The sequence below is a fragment of the Salvelinus fontinalis genome, chromosome 9, assembly GCF_029448725.1.
Source record: "Salvelinus fontinalis isolate EN_2023a chromosome 9, ASM2944872v1, whole genome shotgun sequence".
Lineage (NCBI taxonomy): Eukaryota > Metazoa > Chordata > Actinopteri > Salmoniformes > Salmonidae > Salvelinus > Salvelinus fontinalis.
In genome coordinates, this window is record NC_074673.1 from 27,470,075 (window position 1) to 27,485,570 (window position 15,496).

The 15,496-nt window shown below is 41.7% G+C and overlaps 1 protein-coding gene across 5 annotated transcripts in view; it reads right to left on the minus strand.

Moving 5' to 3' along the window:
* The window catches only part of LOC129862366 (thromboxane-A synthase-like), a 288,038-nt gene that overhangs the window by 272,010 nt on the left and 532 nt on the right, over positions 1-15,496 (minus strand). For 2 of the 5 annotated variants that reach the window (XM_055933920.1, XM_055933921.1), the window contains exon 2: positions 6,802-6,944. The exons of 2 other annotated variants lie outside the window; for them this stretch is intronic. In XM_055933920.1, the coding sequence (XP_055789895.1) occupies positions 6,802-6,896 (95 nt within the window). In that variant the 5' untranslated portion in view covers positions 6,897-6,944. Of the gene's footprint in view, positions 1-6,801; positions 6,945-15,496 lie in introns of those variants that run through there. One more of the 5 variants, XM_055933922.1, reaches the window with a different exon arrangement.

Sequence of the window (15,496 nt, forward strand, 5' to 3'; positions counted from 1 at the left end):
TAAGAGTGTAGCGTTTCTAAGAGTGTAGCGTTGCTAAGAGTGTAGCGTTTCTAAGAGTGTAGCGCTGCTAAGAGTGTAGCGTTGCTAAGAGTGTAGCGTTGCTAAGAGTGTAGCGTTTCTAAGAGTGTAGCGTTGCTAAGAGTGTAGCGTTTCTAAGAGTGTAGCGTTGCTAAGAGTGTAGCGTTTCTAAGAGTGTAGCGTTGCTAAGAGTGTAGCGTTGCTAAGAGTGTAGCGTTGCTAAGAGTGTAGCGTTTCTAAGAGTGTAGCGTTGCTAAGAGTGTAGCGTTGCTAAGAGTGTAGCGTTGCTAAGAGTGTAGCGTTTCTAAGAGTGTAGCGTTTCTAAGAGTGTAGCGTTGCTAAGAGTGTAGCGTTTCTAAGAGTGTAGCGTTTCTAAGAGTGTAGCGTTTCTAAGAGTGTAGCGTTGCTAAGAGTGTAGCGTTTCTAAGAGTGTAGCGTTGCTAAGAGTGTAGCGTTTCTAAGAGTGTAGCGTTGCTAAGAGTGTAGCGTTTCTAAGAGTGTAGCGTTGCTAAGAGTGTAGCGTTTCTAAGAGTGTAGCGTTGCTAAGAGTGTAGCGTTGCTAAGAGTGTAGCGTTTCTAAGAGTGTAGCGTCGCTAAGAGTGTAGCGTCGCTAAGAGTGTAGCGTCGCTAAGAGTGTAGCGTCTCTAATAGTGTAGCGTAGCTAAGAGTGTAGCGTTTCTAAGAGTGTAGCGTTGCTAAGAGTGTAGCGTTTCTAAGAGTGTAGCGTTGCTAAGAGTGTAGCGTTGCTAAGAGTGTAGCGTTGCTAAGAGTGTAGCGTTTCTAAGAGTGTAGCATTTCTAAGAGTGTAGCGTCGCTAAGAGTGTAGCGTCGCTAAGAGTGTAGCGTCTCTAATAGTGTAGCGTAGCTAAGAGTGTAGCGTTTCTAAGAGTGTAGCGTTGCTAAGAATGTAGCGTTTCTAAGAGTGTAGCGTTGCTAAGAGTGTAGCGTTGCTAAGAGTGTAGCGTTTCTAAGAGTGTAGCGTTGCTAAGAGTGTAGCGTTGCTAAGAGTGTAGCGTTGCTAAGAGTGTAGCGTTTCTAAGAGTGTAGCGTTTCTAAGAGTGTAGCGTTGCTAAGAGTGTAGCGTTGCTAAGAGTGTAGCGTTGCTAAGAGTGTAGCGTTTCTAAGAGTGTAGCGTTGCTAAGAGTGTAGCGTTTCTAAGAGTGTAGCGTTGCTAAGAGTGTAGCGTCGCTAAGAGTGTAGCGTCGCTAAGAGTGTAGCGTCTCTAATAGTGTAGCGTAGCTAAGAGTGTAGCGTTTCTAAGAGTGTAGCGTTGCTAAGAGTGTAGCGTTGCTAAGAATGTAGCGTTGCTAAGAGTGTAGCGTTGCTAAGAGTGTAGCGTTGCTAAGAGTGTAGCGTTTCTAAGAGTGTAGCGTTGCTAAGAGTGTAGCGTTGCTAAGAGTGTAGCGTTGCTAAGAGTGTAGCGTTGCTAAGAGTGTAGCGTTGCTAAGAGTGTAGCGTTTCTAAGAGTGTAGCGTTGCTAAGAGTGTAGCGTTGCTAAGAGTGTAGCGTTTCTAAGAGTGTAGCGTTGCTAAGAGTGTAGCGTTTCTAAGAGTGTAGCGTTTCTAAGAGTGTAGCGTCGCTAAGAGTGTAGCGTCGCTAAGAGTGTAGCGTCTCTAAGAGTGTAGCGTAGCTAAGAGTGTAGCGTTTCTAAGAGTGTAGCGTTGCTAAGAGTGTAGCGTTTCTAAGAGTGTAGCGTTTCTAAGAGTGTAGCGTTTCTAAGAGTGTAGCGTTGCTAAGAGTGTAGCTTTGTACTACAGAGTAGCATCTAGATATAGGCTACCATAACAGCATCTCCAATTAAATGTCTACCCAAATTTCCTAACTTGGGATAGACTTATTAGAAGGACAATTTTAAAAAAATGTGAAAATCTATTCATATGTTTCTAAAAACACATTTTTCTTTGGTGTACAGTCTTTCCGGAGGGTTCAAGTCAGTCTGTCAGGTCAGATATCATGAGGAGGAGGGCGAGAATGAGCTATTGTCCATATCATGTCAAGCCAAAGCCTACATTTTAATCTGACATTTGCTACCTGTACATAGAGTACTTTGCAGTGCCTTTGTGGACTTGGAAGGATGAACTGTACAGTTCAGTGGGTGGGTAGGTTGGTATCTGTGATATTTTAGCAGCGGACCATATACAATATTAATAACCATGTTAAAAAAAAAATGACTGAGCGGGGCATGTTGTCTGTCTGTCTGTCTGTCTGTCTGTCTGTCTGTCTGTCTGAGTCAGTCAGTCAGTCAGTCAGTCAGTGAGGGAGGTGTGAGGTGTGCAGTCAGTGATGGATGAGCTGTCCAAACAGCCTCAATTAAAAAATAAGCACTCCACAGGACTCGGCCAATGACAACGGAAGTCAAACTGCAGGACGTCGGAGCACCGTGGTGCAGCATTGCCAAGTCAGCTGTCCTGGGTTTATATTAGAGAACGCACACCTGGGTTCAAATGTTATTTGAAATATTTAAGCTTTTGATCTTGTATGCCTGGAGTGCAAGATGGGTCGGGGATCACACTTTTGGGACTAATATATTAGTCCAATTGCACCAGGTAAGCTCAATCAAGCCCCGATAAAATATTTGAAAGGATTTTAAATAGTATTTGAACCCAGGTCTAATTAGGGACTGTGCTATGGCTCTGCCTGAAGAGGCTCCAGTCTGAGCTACTCAATAGGGTGGGTCGTTTTATAATGCCCAGTTCTGATATTTTAGCTGCAGCCCGCTCTCCGTTACTTCCTCTATTATTCAGTAGGGTTGGGTTCAGGGTTTATAAGGGGAGCTGTAAAGACTTGCACGTGCGTACGTACGTACGTACGCACGCACGCACACACGCACGCACACACACACACAAACAAATACACATATTCGCATATGCACACTATTCCTAGAGCACTGGCAAGGCATGTAAGGAGTGGGATGAAACCTTTTGATCTGATCAATCTCTCATTGCATATTTACAATGAGGGATATTATTGCACAAAAGGCATCTATCTGCTTATTTCAATAAGTGGAGCCACTGTTATCCTGTATGCTTATAGATTCAGCCTTAAGGAAACACGTTGGTTCATGCATGATGTCAGAGTCCAATACAGAGAACTGTACATGTGAACAGTGTGGCCAGGATATTGACAATTTGAAAGCCATTTATATCAAAAACAAACTAAAGGAGTATCTCCTTATACTAAACCTCCCTATATGAATTTATATAAGGGATGCTACCTATAAGTCTTACATTTGCAATATGGCTCTGTGTCTGAACATCCAATGATATCACAATCTTCATCAAGACCTTTGAATCGGTGCTTATGGTAGAGCATCCAACAACGATGAGACACTTGGATATCACAGCCTTATTCGGGGTTAATTTGTTATGAGATCATCGGTGGCTATGTCATGCTTTCCACTTGGACTGACTAGCCAGTGAATGGACCCTGGTTGGGTTACACACACTGTGTTCCTTGCAGAGTTCATTTCGCTACAGAGTTTAGCACACTTTCTCGAGGGGACACAGGGACAGGAAAACAATCGTCTCAAGTTACAGCGGAGGAGGGTGTGTGTATGTGGGGTTGTGTGTGTGTGTGTGTGAGACAGAGAGAGAGAGAGAGAGAGAGAGAGAAAGAAACAGAGAGAGAGAGAGAGAGAAGGGGATAGAGAGAGAGAGAGAGAGAGAGAGAGAGAGAGAGAGAGAGAGAGAGAGAGAGAGAGAGAGAGAGAGAGAGAGAAGGGGATAGAGAGAGAGAGAGAGAGAGAGAGAGAGAGAGAGAGAGAGAGAGAGAGAAGGGGATAGAGAGAGAGAGAGAGACAGAGAGAGAGAGAGAGAAAGAGACAGAGAGAGAGAGAGAGAGAGAGAGAGAGAGAGAAGGGGATAGAGAGAGAGAGAGAGAGAGAGAGAGAGAGAGAGAGAGAGAGAGGGAGATGGGGTGAGGGGGGAGTTCAGTCACTGTGCCTATGTGCCAGGGTGCATTGTATTTCACACAATATTCACACTGAGCTAACAGCATATTGGGGAGACCCAATGTATAACACACAGATGGTGGAAATATCCGAGTTACCTAAGCTATAGAAACTTCTCTCTATCCCCAAACAGACAGATAATTTCCCCATCAAGCTCACATGAGTCAAACAAAAATGATAAAATATATATTTTATTGTCACATACACCAGATAGAAAAGCAAAGCAATAGACAATTGAGTCATATAGGAAGTAAATAATATGACTGGACCTGCCCAAACCATGTGGGAAAAAGGTCTATTTGAAAAAAAAAAAGCCATCCATAAAACGCAAGAACAGACGATCAAATGATTTTATAGTGGGAATAAACCAGGATTGTATTCATTAGGGCATTCTGTAGCAAAACAGAAAATGGACAAGTTCGGGTAGTCCCTTCTTGTTTCAGTCTGTTTTCCACAATTTGGTGCCAAATGAATATAACCCTGTTAGCCAAGCAGCAGCCTGCTTTGTTTTACAAGACAGACAGGTCATTACTCCACTGGCCAGTAGGTGGCACTCTGTCCTGTGGTCTTCTAGCCAGACGGCTGAGCTTTCAGCTGCCATGAGAGAGAGAGCTGCCATGAGAGAGAGGTGGAGTCTGGTCCCAGGGAGGGTTCAGCTGAGGTTCAGCTTGAGCAGTGTGAAACTCGGATTGGGCAGACACTGCCTGGCCAAGACAAGCCCTAGATCTCCTGAGGGAGGAAGTGCTTGTGTATTGCTGTTGAAAACATCCCTGTATTAAAACTGCCAGCAGTGCCGCAACTGTGAATAAGCCATTTCTTGGAGATAAAGATTATTAACAAGCCTTGACATTTTGAGCATGCAGAGTATGAGTATTTATGTGAAGTAAATGGAAAAGACTTCACAGCAAACAAGGCAGTGTTATGATTTCCCAGAGAACAACTTATGCAGTTTAAATGAGTGCAAAGGTACTACTGAGACATGATTGACGCCTCAAGGACGCAACATCTCCTTTAAACTGTGAGTTGAAGTCTTTTTTTATTTTTTTTTATTTTACCATTAGTTTACCAGGTAAGTTGACTGAGAACACATTCTCATTTGCAGCAACGACCTGGGGAATAGTTACAGGGGAGAGGAGGGGGATGAATGAGCCAATTGTAAACTGGGGATTATTAGGTGACCATGATGGTTTGAGGGCCAGATTGGGAATTTAGCCAGGACACCGGGGTTAACACCCCTACTCTTACGATAAGTGCCATGGGATCTTTAATGACCTCAGAGAGAGTCAGGACACCCGTTTAACGTCCCATCCGAAAGACAGCACCCTACACAGGGCAGTGTCCCCAATCACTGCACTGGGGCATTGGGATATTTTTTTAGACCAGAGGAAGAGTGCCTCCTACTGGCCCTCCAACACCACTTCCAGCAGCATCTGGTCTCCCATCCAGGGACTGACCAGGACCAACCCTGCTTAGCTTCAGAAGCAAGCCAGCAGTGGTATGCAGGGTGGTATGCTGCTAGCATACCACCCATACTTTAATGTGGCTTAAGTCTTTATGGAGTCGTGCCAGAGACAAATTGACTTTGCCCCTCCTAAATATGTTCATTTCTAACCCCGGTGTCATGACGGCCCCTCATGCAGGCTAGTTTCATCCTCAGATACAGTATAAATCTCAATTTCGGAACTTACATTAAAAATCCTCTTTAATTTCTTCCAACTGAATGGCAGCTGCAGATTTGCCAAAAGACAGGAATTTACTTGTTCTGTGGAACCGAGTGTTACTGTATGGTATGGTATGTGTTGTGTGTGTGTGTGTGTGTGTGTGTGTGTGTGTGTGTGTGTGTGTGTGTGTGTGTGTGTGTGTGTGTGTGTGTGTGTGTGTGTGTGTGTGTGTGTGTGTGTGTGTGTGTGTGTGTGTGTGTGTGTGTGTGTGTGTGTGTGTGTCTGTTGTGGGCATCTTTAAAACCAACAGTTTCAACATGGTGTCTGATACTGTTATACTGTACATCTGAAGTGGAAACCTACAGTATGTAATGTATAACCAACAAGTTAAAAGAGTGTATCACCGGGATATGACAAACAGCAGGCTTTATGCTTGCTTTACAAAAAAACAACATTTTCCACAACAGTGCACAGTGACCAGTGTTCAGTCAGTCTCCGTGCTCTGCAAGGAGAAAGAGCATGCTGTCAGGCCCTCTCGCTCCTTTGTATGGCAGAGCATCAATCTCACACGGCTGACCTCAACGACTACTAATCCTAGCTAATGTGAGGCTAAAATGAAACGTGCTCCTTCTGCAAAGTGGTTTCCTGACTCTTCGTCAGATGTGATGAGGGTTGAGAGTAAGCACATTCTATTTTGACTGGTGCATGTTGATTAAGCATTCATCCTGAATTGAGGACTTTTTGTGTGTCATCTGAATACCATACAATTACAGTGATATGCCGGCTTCTGTGAACTAACTACTAAGCTAACATGGACTGTTTAGCTATTTGGTTTTGAATTTAAGGTATCCCAAATGTTTATATTTAAAAAATGTTTACAAATATGTTTGATACATATTTAACCCAATTTCCATACATCTATTCATTTTTTAAACCGGTACCGGTTTACCTTCAGACGAGTCCCATGACATTTGTGTGGGTTTGTAGAAAACGGAAAACACCATTGTGTTCGTGAGAGTCTGCCCTTTCCATAGTGGGATCATATTAGTGGAAATATAGCCCAACTAGACTGAAAAATACATACAGTACCAACAGACACATCTGTATACAATACATGCTAAGTTTTGGATTTGTTCTATTGACCTAGACTAGAGGCAGAAGACATTGAGTTACCAGTACAGCAGAGCCAGGAAGATCATGAACAGGCCCAGGGTCATAGACACCCCACTGGGCACTGGTGTCTTGAGAATGTTCATAACCACCTCCATGATGCCGATCACCAACTCAGGCCAAAACTACCACCGGCCAAAGAACTCCTATGGAGAGAAGAGAAGGTGTGTGTGAATAGGCCTATGGGGCTGCAATGAGAAGTCAAAGCATTTAAATAGTCAAGATTTAAAAGTTATACCTAGCTAGGTTATGTAAATTTGTGCATTTATTTTGAATGCTTAGGCCTGCTTTGTGTTTGTTCCCGCTTCTCGGAGCTCCATTCGTGCATGTTCGCATTCTTTACAAGATGCTCGAACCATGGACGTGTGCATGTACAGTCATTTAGTATTTTTGGTTTATTTGTTTAATGAGATATCACCTATTGTCAATGGTGGGTGTAGCTGGTGCATGGAAGTCAGGCGCAGGAGAGCAGAGATGAATGGACAAAGCACTTTACTTAGGCAATCATAACACAGAACGCAACTGTGTCACAAAACAAATGCCCAAAGAACAAGTGAGGCAGCACAAAGTACAAAACCCAAGTACAAAGTACCGGCTGCCACAAAGCATGGGTATAAAACAAAACACGGCGCAAACCAGCCGGAAGCGTATTAACCTTGACAATAAACAATACCCCACACAGACATGGAGGGAACAGAGGGTTAAATACACATGTTAATTAGTAGGAGATGTAAACCAGGTGTGCAGGAAGACAAGACAAAACAAATGGAAAATGAAAGGTGGATCGGCGATGGCTAGAAGACCGGTGACGTCGACGCCGCCCGAACAAAGAGAGGAACCGACTTCGGCGGAAGTCGTGACACCTATAGTAAAATGTTTGAGTATAAGGCAGATAAAAATATGATAAGTCTGCTTTTAGACCATTTCATGGCCTATGTGTTGGGTAAATTAGATTTAAACAGGGAATCGGTCATGTGCATCCCTGTTCATTGAATCTATGGTTTAGCCCAGGGGTAGCACTAGCTATTTCTACCTGGCTTTGCTAGTTTTTGTGTTCGACTGCGAGGAGCTCTGATAAGTAATATTTAGCCTATCCGTGTGTGGATACGTTGTATAACACCTAACTCTCGAAGTCCTCCTGACTTTAGAGTCTGGAACGGCACTTTGATGTTGTCGGCACAATGCATCGATAATGAAGGGGGCAGTGCTTTTTTACTGATTGGTTCTCCTCTGTGTCTTTCTCACTCAAACACCCACATGCACAGCCACACACAGCCACACATGCACGCCCCCTTCTATTACAACAGTTGGAATTTCAAATCCAAACAATGAAAGGTCTCAACCCCCGAGGGAAAAAAACATTTGAGAGAACCAATCAAACCCATTACACAATTTATGAGCGAATATTACATTAACAAACTGCCTCCTTTCCAGACCAGTGTGGTCACAGCGCTCCCTGCCCACTGGGCACAGACGTCAGTTCAACGTCTAGTTTTGATTTAAATCTGGTTAAATTTGTTTAACAAAAAAATGTCACCATGTCATTGGATTTAGGTTAAAAGTTGAGTGAAAAAATATGACATTCCATTATGTTGATGACTTTTTGCAAATCCAATCAGTTTTCCACATTGATTCAACGTCATCACATAGAATGTTTTGTTGTTGAAACCAGTTTTTGCCCAGTGAGTGAGCTGTGAGGCATGTGGGTCGCGTCAGCCAAGCAAAACCTATTTCCTTAGGTCAAATGCAGTTTTGATACGGTTCAATTCTTTCTTGAGAAGTTTTTGTTAATATTTTATTAGTTTTTAAAGTAATTTTGACATATGCCTTGCTGACATAAATCATCACTTATCCTAAACTGCTATCACTAGGCTATCCTTATTTTGTGAATAAAACAACTATTTTGCTGAACCTCCTGCCTACCTGCCTTCTGGCAGTTAACTTCTAAAGGTCTAAACCGTTGGGGTGGAATACTACTAAGCTAACATATGGAATTGTTTTAAGATGGTCATACCATGGATCATTTAGCTATTTGATGTAGAATTTTAGGATCCCTTGAGGTATCCCCAAAATAATATTTTAAAAAGTATTTGGCCTTTACACTACAGCCCACCTTGAATAACACATTCATAAACGGCAAAAAAAAGACAGTCAAAAAATGTATCATAAGGAATAAGGTTTTGAATGGTCTGTCCTATATCTAGGAGATATAAGAAAGATGTCACACCCTGACTTTAGTTATATTTGCTTTCTTTATTATTTGGTTAGGTCAGGGTGTGACAAGGGTGGTTTGTTTAGTTTTTGTATTGTATATTTTTTGTCTTGTCTAGGGTTTTTGGTTATCTATGGGGATTTGTATTGTCTAGGGGTATGTAGGTTTATGGTGGCATGAATGGGTTCCCAATCAGAGACAGATGTTTATCGTTGTCTCTGATTGGGGAGCCTATTTAGGTTGCCATTTTCCATGTTGGTTTTGTGGGTAGTTGTCCATGTTTAGTTGCCTGGATGCACTACGTTGGCGTCACGTGTCGTTTGGATATTTATTGTTTTGTTGGCGACATCGTTAAATAAAGAAGTATGTAAGCTCAAAACCTTGCGCCTTGGTCCACTACTATAAACGGCCGTGACAAAAGATCAGGAAATATTTTTTGGACACAAATTATTTAACCCCTTATTTTTGCTGGCACAAAACTACCTTTATACATCTTTTTATTTATTTTTATTTCACCTTTATTTAACCAGGTAGGCAAATTGAGAACATGTTCTCATTTACAATTGCGACCTGGCCAAGATAAAGCAAAGCAGTTCGGCACATACAACAACACATAGTTACACATGGAGTAAAACAAACATACAGTCAATAATACAGTGAAAAATAAGTCTATATACAATATGAGCAAGTGAGGTGAGATAAGGGAGGTGAAGGCAAACAAAATATATATATAAATAAATAAAAATATAAAAAGGCCATGGTGGTGAAGTAAATACAATATAGCAAGTAAAAAAACACTGGAATGGTTGGTTTGCAGTGGAAGAAGGTGCAAAGTAGAGATAGAAATAATGGGGTGCAAAGGAGCAAAATAAATAAATACAGTAGGTAAAGAGGTAGTTGTTTGGGCTAAATTATAGATGGGCTATGTACAGGTGCAGTAATCTATGAGCTGCTCTGACAGCTGGTGCTTAAAGCTAGTGAGGGAGATAAGTGTTTCCAGTTTCAGAGATTTTTGTAGTTCGTTCCAGTCATTGGCAGCAGAGAACTGGAAGGAGAGGCGGCCAAAGGAAGAATTGGTTTTGGGGGTGACCAGAGAGATATACCTGCTGGAGCGCATGCTACGGGTGGGCGTTGCTATGGTGACCAGCGAGCTGAGATAAGGGGGGACTTTACCTAGCAGGGTCTTGTAGATGACTTGGAGCCAGTGGGTTTGGCGACGAGTGTGAAGCGAGGGCCAGCCAACGAGAGCGTACAGGTCGCAGTGGTGGGTAGTATATGGGGCTTTGGTGACAAAACGGATGGCACTGTGATAGACTGCATCCAATTTATTGAGTAGGGTTTTGGAGGCTATTTTATAAATGACATCACCGAAGTCGAGGATTGGTAGGATGGTCAGTTTTACAAGGGTATGTTTGGCAGCATGAGTGAAGGATGCTTTGTTGCGGAATAGGAAGCCGATTCTAGATTTAACTTTGGATTGGAGATGCTTGATGTGAGTCTGGAAGGAGAGTTTACAGTCTAACCAGACACCTAGGTATTTGTAGTTGTCCACATATTCTAAGTCAGAGCCGTCCAAAGTAGTGATGTTGGACAGGCGGGCAGGTGCAGGCAGCGATCGGTTGAAGAGCATGCATGTAGTTTTACTTGTATTTAAGAGTTTAAACTGACAGATTATCGTGGGGACTTTTTATTACGTTACTTCCTGTAGATTGAAGCACATGTCACCACATAAGAAAAACACATATTCAGTGCTCTGGGCCTACTTCAACTCTCTCAATCTCTGCAGGTTTGTGGTTTCTGAGGTAACATTCACCTCTCCATCAATGATTCGTTTCAGCAGAAGCTTTGTCCAAGCCTCCTGCTAGCTCTTCACCCTTCCCTTCCCCTGCTTAGAGAGAGCCCTGAGGCTGAGAGCCTCCTCTGTCCTGTCTGCCCTTTCCTCTGGAACAATGTGTTACTGAATGATCAACCCTCTGAGAGGAACATACAGGCCAGATGATCAGACACTGAGTCACACTCAGTACAAGCACACTCAGTCACAAAAATTACATTTTGAGAAAAAAAGAACAGTACACTCTGGAAAAGCATGTACATGTCAATAGACAGAGACTAAGCACATAGAATGCCAGTGTTCTGTGTTTCTGAAATATATATGCTATGTTTTAGCATTGATTGCTTATCTGTGCCTATACTGTGTATTTGGTTATGCTTGAGCTGTGTATGGCTCATAACTCAAAACAGCTGATGAGTAGAAAAATCATTGTCAGATCAATCTAACTGTGTTTACAGATAAAATAGGGTGCTTCACAGTAACCCCCTTTCTTTTCAGAAGCAGGAACATCACCACCCTGCATACCAACAGAAACCACAAGGACATTTTCACACAAGTGTATTTCATATTATCTTGTATATTAATCCAGAAAAATACTGCATGGATTTTTCATAACAACCAAAAACATATATCTACGAAATAGCTTTCTTAATGAACCATAAAATCAATAGTTATTTTTGGCTGTTAATCGAAGTTAGCTGGCCAACTCATTGGTCCTGCTTTGTAGTATACCCCTCAGGTCTACGAGAATGTCATAGAGTTAATTACATGATTCAAAACAGTCATCTAATCTGGTAGAAATGTATCTATTCTGAACAAAACTATAAACGCAACATGCAACAATTTCAACGATTTTACGGAGTTACAGTTCGTATAAGGAAATTAGTCAATTTAAATAAATGAGGCCCTAATCTATGGAGTTCACATGACTGGGCAGGGGCACAGCCATGGGTGGGCTTGAGAAGAGCCAATCTCACCCACTGGGGAGCCACGCACAGCCAATCAGAATAAGTTTTTCCCCACAAAGGGCTTTATTACAGACAGCTGTCCGGGTGGTTGGTCTCAGACGATCCCGCAGGTGAAGAAGCCGGATGTGGAGGTCCTGGGCTGGCGTGGTTACATGTGATCTGCGGTTGTCTGGACGGTTGGACGTAGTTCCAAATTATCAAAAACAACGCTGGAGGCAGCTCATGGTAGAGAAATTAACATTAAATTATCTGTCAATTGCTCTGGTGGACATTCCTGTAGTCAGCATTCCAATCGCACACTCCATTCCACACTCCATTCCAGCATTCCAATTGCACACTTGAGACATCTGTGGCATTCTGTTGTGTGACAGAACTGCACATTTTAGAGTGGCCTTTTATTGTCCCCAGCACAAAGTGCACCTGTGTAATGCTGTTTAATCAGCTTCTTGATATGACACACCTGTCATGTGGATGGATTATCTTGGCAAAGGAGAAATGCTCACTAACAGGGATGTAAACATGTCCACAAAATTTGAGAGAAATACGTAGTTTTTTTTGCGTATGGAACAATTCTGGGGTCTTTTATTTCAGCTCATGAAACATGTGACCAACACTTCACATGTTGCGTTTATATTTTTGTTCAGTGTAAATGAAAATCTTCCTACCATAAACCAGAACATCAACAAAACACCAACAAACGCCATCATCCCGGAGTCGCCTCTTCACTGTTGACGTTGAGACTGGTGTTTTGCGGGTACTATTTAATGAAGCTGCCAGTTGAGGATTTATGAGGCGTCTGTTTCTCAAACTAGACACTAATGTACTTGTCCTCTTGCTCAGTTGTGCACCGGGACCTCCCACTCCTCTTTCTATTCTGCTTAGAGACAGTTTGCTCTGATCTGTGAAGGGAGTAGTACACAGCGTTGTACAATATTTTCAGTTTCTTGGCAATTTCTCACATGGAATAGCCTTCATTTCTCCGAACAAAAACAGACTGACGAGTTTCAGAAGAAAGTTCTTTGTTTCTGGCCATTATGAGCCTGTAATCGAACCCACAAATGCTGATGCTCCAGATACTCAACTAGTCTAAAGAAGGCTAGTTTTATTGCTTCTTTAATCAGCACAACAGTTTTCAGCTGTGCTAACATAACTGCAAAAGGGTTTTCTAATGATCAATTAGCCTTTTAAAATGATAAAGTTGGATTAGCTAACATAACATGCTATTGGAACACAGGAGTGATGGTTACTGATAATGCGCCTCTGTACGCCTTTGTAGATATTCCCCCCCAAAATCTGCCATTTCCAGCTACAATAGTCATTTACAACATTAACAATGTCTACACTGTATTTCTGATCAATTTGATGTTATTTTAATGGAAAAAAATGTGCTTTTCTTTCAAAAAGTGAGCCCAAACATTTAAATGTATCGACTGTGTACGCAGTGTGTCCGGATTCCCTTAACCTACGCTATATTCAAATGACAGTATGCATTCTACAAACGGTGGAATAGGCAACATATGACAATAACACAACAACAACTGATGGCAGTAGCTAACTACTGTAGCTAACTAGTCAGCTTACCTCTGTAGCTAGCCAGAATGCTAGCAAGCAACGCTAAAGGGATTGCAAACGGGTTAGCATAACTCTAGCCAAACAAAACATATTTGTTTATGAATATTAGCTAGCTGGCCAGCATTTAGGAGGCCCGCAAAGACGTTCTTCACATGCTAGGAACGTATTTCCTCTAACATTATAATGAAAAGTTGCCTCTCGGTCCCAAAACACACGTTTTCTGGAGACTTGTGGGAGGAGTGCTGATGACGTCGCCCATTGTATATGCTTTTGCCCATTGTATGTGCTGATTGCATCCAGACTAAAGAGAAATCCTCACACAATGCATCCCTGACCACTTCCTGAAGTCGTCAGACAGATCTGAACACAATCAAACCACAAAGCGACTTTGCATTCGGATAGCTTTGCATTCTGATAGCAGAAGTTGAATGTACTGTAAGTGTCAAGTGTAGATACGACCATAACTACATTCAGTCTGGTTTAACCAGGCAAAAATTCAACAACATTTCAAAATACATTTTCTCAGGTTATTGGTTTTAGGACACATTGATAAGCTTAATCATAAAATAATAAACAGATGAGTGTATGTTAATATTTTATATTTACAGTGCATGCAGTTGTAATCTATCTTGTATTTATACACTAGACTAGAGCATAGAGTATCATTACTGAGACAATTATACACAACATGCAGCACAGCGGAGGGAGATAACAGCAGGACAACAACACATTTAGGCTGATTCAGCACTGTATGGGCTATTTCATTATATTACATGAGGTGAGATGTTTTTCCACTGACACATAATAATGAGCGTGAAAACAGCCTCTCTCTCTGCATTACAGCTGGCTCCCCCACCTCTACCTCTCCCTCCTTTCCGTATCCCTTCTCTCCCTATCCTTACCCCAGACATGTAGCACAACAGATAGGCTGTGGCCCAAATGGCAACCTGTTCTCTATATAGTCCTCTACTTTAACCAGGGCCCATTTCCCAATGGGCCCTGGTCAAAAGTAGTGCACTATATAGGGAATAAATCAGGTGCCTTTCGGGAGTCATCCAGATAGTCAGCACAGATCTGCAGAGCACGTGTCTAACCAGGTCGCTTCTTAAATATGAGTAATAAGATCTTTCAAACAATTACCCATTTGAACATGCTAGTCTTTTCATCTGCCTTTATATCTCTCTTAAAGAGCAATTCCGCCACTTTTCAACGTCATATTCATTATCTCCAGCACCAACTGTCTATGATCTGAGGTTGAAAAAAACAAATGCATGTCTATGACATCACAAGGTAGGATTAAAAGTAAGAAAAACAGTGATTTTCAAAACCTGCAACGAGTTTCTAGCCAGAGGAGGGTATTTTCTCACTCCCCATGTCACCGTAAATCTCATAGTGTTTGAAAATCACTGTTTTCAAAAAGTTTTAACTTTTGATGTCATTGGGTAGAACTTTCTTTAGATATTTTTCTTCAAAATGTAGAAATGCACAGTTTTCACATATGTAGACACTGTTATTTCAACCGGATGAAAATCGGGTTGAAATGTGGTGGAGTTGCCTTCTAAAATCAATCAGCCTATATATTGAACATCAAAGTCCATGCTTCTTCTGTGACTGTGAGAAACATTCCGTATTCAGTAGATATTTAACACATTATGTTAACCTTGACATAGTTGAGGATCATGTAGGTCTGGGTCTATGTATTAATTCATGTCACTATAGAAATAAATCCAGAATATTCTGTACAAGCTCTGTGGTGATGCATTCTGCCATAATTTGCAAAAGAGTACAACATGTGTGTGAAATGAACTATTCTGACTAGACTTCTATAGGAATTGAGAATCCAGTTTGATCATGTACTTGCCTAGAAGCATTTCAGACATAAATTAAGGTAACCTCAATCCAAAAGTCCTTACTACTGTTATGGCTTATATAATTATGGATACTACAATTAATGAATAATATAATTATTTTGGAAAAATGGGACAATTACTGAATAAGATGATTACATTTCTGGGTCATTAACTTTGTACAGATAGCCTACAGTTTTTGTCTAATGAGGTATAGCTTAATACAACTGTATTATATTTTCTAGTCCAATTTGAAATAGTATTTTGC